The sequence below is a fragment of the Centropristis striata genome, chromosome 7, assembly GCF_030273125.1.
Source record: "Centropristis striata isolate RG_2023a ecotype Rhode Island chromosome 7, C.striata_1.0, whole genome shotgun sequence".
Lineage (NCBI taxonomy): Eukaryota > Metazoa > Chordata > Actinopteri > Perciformes > Serranidae > Centropristis > Centropristis striata.
The window spans coordinates 13,447,441-13,455,800 of NC_081523.1; the positions used below are offsets into that span (position 1 = coordinate 13,447,441).

Genomic DNA, 8,360 nt, shown 5'->3' on the forward strand with positions numbered 1-8,360 from the left:
ATGGCTCCTCTGGAAAAGGTTAGTGTTAGAAATAATCTTTTATTCTGTCTCTGTTTTCTGTCTCTGTGCATGGGGGTCACTATCTGATTGACTAGGTCACTATCCATGCATGGTTTCAGGGACAGAAAGGGGGTCCAGACCTCATAAACTGATACACCTTTTTTGTGTAAATCAGGGAAGTGATGTTTGAACCCAGAGACTCTGTAACTGCACATTTCTTGACGTATTGTAATAAAATTATGTTAAACTGAGAACTTGGATGTCTCCTGCTCATCATTCCCCATCAAACAATTTGCACAGAGAAATAGGTGAGAGGTTACTGTTGGAGTCAGATAATTTAATTTTAAAGGTTTCCTCAATGCATTTCTCAACATTAGAATCCGGCTCGGAGCCCTTTCCCGCATGTCTTCCCCTCTGTCTCCCCCTTTCACTCTCAATATCTCATCTGTCAATAAAGCTACAAAATGCCCAAAAAATACCTTTAAAAAAAAAAAAGAATCCACCACTGAAGTGACTGGTCAAATCACTAGTAATCACACAAATCACAGTCTCACAGTAGTTCCCAAAATGCATTGCTTAGAGTGGCTAGACAGGGTGTACAGAAGTGCATTTGTAAACTCACTACAACTCAAGACAGTAGCTGACAGCTAGGCAGCAATCAGAGCAAAAGTCTCAGTTCGAACATAAACTAAATTGTCTTCATTCAGTTTTTAGCTGAATATATATCACAAAGGATTAGCAAATTATCACATTGTTTTATTTACATTTTTGACAACATCCAAACTTTTTTTTTAAATCGTGTTGTAAAGAAAGTGATGAATATACATACAGCCATGCTAATATGTGGTACAACATTTTTACATGTCAATGGACATTCCATACAGTCAAGAAAAACATGTAGTAATACCCGTTTTAGGCTTAGTCTGCCTTTTAACTAGAACTCTTAATGGTGAAAAACCTCTGTCCCCTCAATCCGTTTTCATATCTTTGATGCAGAACAGAGGGGTGAACAGCTGTGTGAAAGGGGCTTCAGTCCAAGTGGTGCTGGCCTCTTTAACACCTTGGTCTACACCTTGGTCAGTTTAAAGCTTGCATAGAAGGAAACAAGTTTAGTTTAAGAGCATTGCCAATAATAAACACATTACAGTATTAAAAGTAAGGAAACCACAGTGTAATTAATGAGAGGCACGACAGATCAGTTTGATACATCAGAACACACACTGTATATGAAATGTTTTTTAACCTAAAGGGTAATATAATTTTAACTTTAAACAGTAGCAGAAATATATGATTGAGTTTTGCATTTGTAATCAGGAAATACTTCACAGCATTATTAACATTCTTCCAGCACTTTTGAGTCAGGCTATCTGTGTGTGTGGTTTTTTTTTTTATAAGCTCAACTTTTGGGACCTGACCCAGTCCAACCGAGAGTCTCCTGAGGAGGAGAGAAAAGGGAAATGTAAGACGGAGGTGCTTCTCCCTGTTGAAACAAAGGTGGAGTCGGGTTTTGATTTTGCACAGAAGATGAAGCAGCTGTTGAAAAACCATATGGAGGGGTCTGTTGTGGCCACTGATTAGAAGATGCAGGGTAAGCTCCAGCTGGGAAGGCAGGGGGAGGGAAGTCACTGGAACTTGGGGCCCCAAAAGCTCCAGATGGGAAGGCAGGGGGAGGGAAGTCACTGGAACTTGGGGCCCCAAAAGCTCCAGCTGGGTAAGGCCCCAGAGTCTCATCAGGCTGAAGGGCAGCAAAGCCAGAAGGAACGATGGTCAGTAGAAACAGGACCTCTGGGTCAAAGGCAAAACTAACGTCCAGGTACACCTGAAAAACAGAAACTGCCATTTATGAAACTATAAAGTTGATTTTGCAGTCAAATAATGTCATGATCCACTCCTGGCTTTCCGTACCTCCTGTCAGTTCTGCTAGTACTTTTCCACTCACCTGCCGGCCACTCCCACTTCATCAGTGCAACCAACTTCACCTGTGTTACCTCACCTGATTTAAACCCACTCTTTCCACTCACTCTCTGCCAGATTGTCTTCAGCAGCATGCTAAACTCTCGCGCATTTATCTCCGGAGTGCTTCCTCGGTTTTTTACCCTGCCTGTCGCTTCCTCATCATCCCTGCCCAGGTAATCAGATCAGTCTTCTGTCCCTGACTCCTTTGTGTGCTCGCCCCTTGTCAGTCTCCTGCTTTATGGATTCCCTCCCTGGAGGTTTCTGCTGGAGAGTTGGACTGTTTTGGCTGGCTCTGTTGTGGATTATTTCCAGTGTACCTGCTGTGGATTTTTTTCAACCCTGTTTTGCCAATAAACTGTTGAACTGTTCCAACGCTGGTCTTATGCTACCTATACACCAGAAGACTTTGAAAATATTTGGAAAGACTCCTGGAAGACTATCAGCTCACACCTGCTCACATCTAAAGACAAGTGTTGAGAGTTTTTAGTCACAGCCTAGTCTCACACTGAGATTCTATAAAGACTGTGAATCTTTCAGGGTCACTATTTACAAGACTACAACTAGATTATTTTAGCATTTTTTACCTACCATGCAATTTTTTTCCTCATCATGCTCTAAGTAAAAACTTACAAAATGGAGGAGAAGCAGCTTTTGGCTACAGCTGCTCTAGTGTGTGCAGTGGTTTGTGTTGAAAAAAACAAAAACCATAAAAAGAAGAATAGATGCCACAAAATGCCCCTCACAATGCTGAAAAAGGGTTTCTGTTTTTCTGACATGAAATGTTGACTATTTTACAGTAAACAAGATAGATATAAGGAAGAATAAAGGAAAATTTATAAATGAATTCATGATATACATTTATGCCCTATTTAATTATGTGTTTAATTGAATACTTGTGTTTATCAGCTCTTTCAACTCTCATTTAGTTAATCATACATTAATTATCAATTATTTATTACTTATTTATGTATAGGCCTACATTTATTTATACATTTTTACTGGGTCTCCTTACTGTTCTCTTTACTAAGAAACAGCGCCCCCAAAATCCAGCTTGTGGCTGCAAATATATTACATCACTATATTTTTATTTAGGACTGAGCTTACTAGCATTATTGTGATGTTCCTTTTTCCTGTCGAAGATGTTTTACTGGCCGGTCTGGAACCACTCATCTATTGGTTGTTGATTGTGTTACGTCACTGCGACTTGCGATCATATCAAACACGTTTGATATGATCGCAAACCCAAGACTAGGAAAAGACTGATATGAAACAGCGCAGATTACTACCTTAAACTTAACAATCGAGATGACGGGAGCGCGCTGTGACTCCAGTAAAACTCCTAGATTTACTAAAGACTTTCAGTTTTTAGTCTGAGACTGTGAATATCATTTGGTGTAAGCCCAGTATTAGTCTGTGCTGTTCTTGGGTCCAACATCACACCCATAACAAATCAACATGTTATAGGCTACCTTCACAGAATTGTGTACAATAATTAAAAGCTATTGTGCTGCTATGTCTTACATTTCTAAAGATTTATGAAGCATGTGATGAAAGATGAGAATTGTCTGTGCTACAATTACTTAATCTCCAATATTTGCAAACATAGGTAATTACTTCGTTTCTGAGCTGTGGTAACATCACCATTATATTATCACATACCTTGAGGTAATAGTCAACTGAGATGATTTCACAGTTGTGGAGAGTGAAGATGTCATCAACAGGAATCTTCATTTGGCAGGACACAGTTTCCTCTGAGTTCTGTGCAATGCTTTCTCCGACCATTTTGCACAGACACTTGTCACTGGTGTCGGTGGAGCGACTAGCGCGGCACACTGTTCTCTGTAGTAAACTGAATTTGGGCCTCATTTTTTTGGAAGAAGAGTTGCAGATTGTGGCAACAACAGATAACGTGTCACCTGTCAAACAGAAATCATAATCTGATTCTGCACTATATATATATATATATATATATATATATATATATATATATATATATACACACACACACTACAGGCCAAAAGTTTGGAAGCAAGGCCGATACAGGGCAAATATTGGGAAGCAACTTACATTTTATGTTCACAATGGTTTTCTTAAAAACCAGTATGTATTCTTTGGATTTTTGGATGTGTTTACTGCATGATCAGACTTTACTTTCATTGAATTGAACCAGTTCCCTCAATTTACCTTTAGGTATACATTGATGTTACCAGACCATTGCTGAATAAATGTCAAAAGAAGGGCTTAGTTTTAGGGTTGAGAAGATTTGGAAGAGTCACAACTTCAGTGCAAAAGTAAACAAATCACAATTTGCATTATTCACTTTAGCTCTTTGGATTTTTAGAATTTGGATACTTAAATCCCAATAAATCTCTACTGTGTTCATATTTCTGACAAACCACCACAGGAATTGCTAGAAAGAAGCAGCTGAGTAAAGAAAAGAGTACAGATGTACACATTAAGGAAAGAAGGATACATTGAAAGAGAAATTGCAAAACGCCTAATGGTGTCCAAAGGAGTTCACTACACCCCAAAGAGACTAGAACAAACTGGAAGTTATGATAGAAAATGGTGTGGCAGAAAGAGGTTTACTAAAGACCATAGGATAAACATATTGTCACCAGTAAGAGAGATTGGCGAAGAAACCACTGCAAATAAGGGAGAAAATCACCATGACAAGGTCAAAAGCCATATCGCTGACAACTGTGAGAAGACTGGTCTGAAGGGTTGTATCTGCAAAAAAAAAAATTAATATTTTGCAGGTGATAGAGTAGGAGAATTGTTTGAAGTAAAGGGTATCATGAAGAAGGAACAATATCACTCCAGTGTCATGCAGTTCCATCTGGACTTGTGGGTCAAAAAATTTGTTTTCAAGCAAGATAATGACCCAAAGCATTCTTCCAAGCTCTGTTAGGGTTACCTAGACTAAAAAGAACAGGAAGGTGTTCTTCAAAAGATGGTTTGCCCACCAAGTCTCCAGACCTCTCTCCAATTGAGCTTGTGTGGGACAAATTGGATTGATCAGTCATAAATGTCCGCCCCACGAATCAGCAGTCTCTCATTGATGAACTTAAGAAAGCTTGGAATCAGTTCCTGGCATGTACCGTAAAAAACGTGAGGAACAAATGCCTCATATGCCATGCTGTTGTTAAAGCCAGAGGAGGTTTCTTTAGAGAAAGCAGAGTCTAAGCAATATAAACCTCAAGACCTGATAATTATAGTTAAAATGTATTCTGATAAGTAACTCTAATGTTATTTTTGTTGAAAAGTATACCAATGAACTTATCTTTTTTTGTAAAAATTTGATCTTGCTTCCAAACTTTTGGCCTGTAGTGTATATATAGTATAGAATAGTGCCAGCACACAATAAAAAAATGCATAATGTACGCACATACTGTATCAAAGTATGTTGTAAACTGGACTTTACCTGGAGAGCAAACCTTTGTGTTGACGGTAGCAGTCATTTGGACCTCTCCTTTGGAAAACGCCCCCATCTTTTTACCCACTGAACCAGACTGGGGAACAGACTAGAAATCATACAAACAAACAATATTTCATACAGCTGAAATCAAAGTTCAGCAATACTGCATACTGTCATCTTGTTGTTAATCTGGACAAGGATGGTTTAATCTAAAGGTTATCCCCTTAAAAAAAAGAATTTCAACATCTCAAAACAATCCCTCCCGCACTAGGTTTCAACTAGAGTTGAGCAAAACTATATGCTCTCTTGCTTCAGGAATGGGCCATCAAATCAATGAATGTAATACCCCACTCCTTTTAGCAGAATCAACTCCATTACTTGTTTATTCAAACATCTGGTTTATAATTTCTTCTGTTTTTCTAACAAATTGCATGTCATATTGTACAAACTCTCAGATTACGGTAGATCCTGCAGCCTGCCTCCTCCATATTTTATGTAAATATATTACACTCCTATGTAAAATTTCAGGAAATTTTGTTTTGACACATCTTCCAATTTAATCATTTATTGTTGCCTTGCCCTCAACCCCTCTATGCCATTCTTTCAGTTTGGACCAACAGTCTTTAGTTTTTGGTCATGTAACATATCAACTGAAATTCACTCCTTTTGGCAGCTAAATACCAGTTTAAATGCTGCAGAAATCCAAATGTTTAAGGAACTTTAAAAAGTTGAAATAGTGTATCAAATTCTAAACATTTAGTGTCCCACTTACATATACAGGGCCAGAGTGAGAAAAGGACTTCGAAAAGAATTTGAACTCTGTTTGTACTACAGTAGGCAAACGCCAGCTCCTGGATATTTTTGCTTCAAGGACGTAGACAATATTTCCATGAGTCCCTTTAAATGATGGTGGCATGTCCCTTTAATACAGAACATATGCAGTTATTTGTAAAAGCAAACCATGAAACAGTACAAATGTTAGATGCCAGAAATGTCCACTTACTCCTTTGGGATTTGAAACCTGAACTTAAAGCGATGGATTCCTCTGGGAAGTACAGTGCCTGCAGAAGAGTTGAGATTGATTAAACGTCCTGTAGTGACCCTAAAAATGACTGACCCTATATTTACTCAGGTGGAATTATGCACTTCATGCAACTGTGAGATTAGTATGGCTCCAAGATGTTTACACATGTCATCAATTTAATTAATAATAACATTCTACCATACTTGGTCATGCTTCCTACAGGTAGATAACATATATTGAAGATGTAGCAAGTGTGTTTGTCGTTGTTGTCAACACTGGAAGACAACTATAACCATGCATATGTATAACATGGTACACTTTCTGCTTATATATATATATATACACACACACACACTGGGGAACCTTACCAGACACCTTACAAAGTGCAAAGATCATTCGGTACCAATATTACAGGAAGGTTTACAACATTTTACAGGTAGGCTGTAAAGGCTAAATAAATCTCATCAAACTAACGACCATGATTTCAAAACAACATAATGTTATGTGTTAAGATGTGCGAACAGAATCAAAGTGTCAAAACATCTCTCTGGCTTACCTTTAGGATTTTTCTCAACTAAGAACTCTTTGAGTTTGAAGTATCTCCTGTGATCACTGTAAGTTTTCTCGTCATCTCCGCTGCCCTCTGTCCAGCGCACGTCCGCGTCCCCTTTGGCTTTCACTATCATGCTCTTTATTTTGGTGTCTTTCGTCAAAGTGAAAGTGACTATACCATCGATAGTATCTCCTTCAGAAAATATGTTCTCTCTGTTGGGAGCTGTATATTCCAGATTAAAGTCCTTTATCGGAGACATTTTTGGCAAACACGCTCTGCTTCCTTGACTTGTGTCAATAAGACCAGAAGCGTTGACTCAATAGTTTTGAGACCTGTCAGCTGACGCTTTACAACTGGGTGCGCCCTAGAAAACCCCTCCTAAGTTCACAACAAAAACTCCAACATTTCGTCATGACAGCCGGAAAAATTAGGGCAATACACCTCAAAGCAATTCATCTGTCGCAACAGCATGGAGCACAACAGACAAGCCCCGCCTTCAAGTGTGCAGAAAACTGACTAGACTTCTTGTGCTTTATATTTGTATTGACTGTATGTATGTTGGCCTGGATGAGTCTATAACACTGTATTCGTGAATAGTTGTTAGAGACTCCATCTCAGTCACTGCAAGCTTGATGGCAAAGACTTTATTTGAAACTGTCTGTGTTTAGTATAAGAGGTAAATGTAAGTGGGAGTTGGTGGTGCTGGCCTGGGTGTGGATTTTTTTTTTTTCTCTTTTTCTTTTTTTTAATCTTTTCACCACAAAATGAAGGGGTCGGTTCCTGATTAGAACGTCTTCCAAGGCTCTTGAGGGAGATGATGAGAGATTATTGTCAATTAATCGATTTACTCGCTTTTGCCAAACCAGCATTATTAAGCAAACCTAAAATAAATGGTGGTTGGTGTACACTGATGTTGATGTTGAATAAACTTGGTAACGTAAGCTGTTATTAATGTTGCAATTACATGTCAAGCCGTCTGTAGAACATTTGATTTATTTCTTGTTTGAAAAGTAACAAGTAGGATAAAACAATTCATGTTCCAGGTTTGATGACAGAGTGCCAATTTGGAGAGCCAGCAGATGTTGAGGGATTCACAGAAAAGATGCCACTGTGAGTTGTCCACTAACCACCAAACTAACTAAAACTCAAAACAGTATACAGCTGTGCAGCATTTAGAGCAAAAGTCTTGTCAGTTTGAACACAAAATACATTGTCTCCATAAAGTTTTTAACTGAATACATGTCACAAAGGATTAGCACATTTTCACATAGTTTTATTTGCATTTTGACAACTTCCAAACTTTTTTGGAATCGTGTTGCGAAGAAAGGGATGAATATACAGTCATGGAAAGAAATAATAGACCATTTTTTCTTCAATTTCTTGTTCATTTTATGCCTGGTACAACTAAA

General features: G+C 38.4%; 1 protein-coding gene across 1 annotated transcript; it reads right to left on the reverse strand.

The window, feature by feature from the left end:
- Positions 1-609: 609 nt before the first annotated feature.
- Positions 610-7,600, reverse strand: LOC131975209 (arrestin domain-containing protein 3-like). Its single transcript, XM_059337811.1, has 6 exons — positions 6,955-7,600; positions 6,378-6,435; positions 6,147-6,294; positions 5,381-5,480; positions 3,616-3,872; positions 610-1,819 (listed from the first exon to the last, which is right to left on the reverse strand). Exons 1-6 carry the CDS (start codon positions 7,208-7,210, stop codon positions 1,397-1,399), a joined length of 1,242 nt encoding a protein of 413 aa, XP_059193794.1. The 5' UTR covers positions 7,211-7,600; the 3' UTR covers positions 610-1,396.
- Positions 7,601-8,360: the final 760 nt, after the last annotated feature.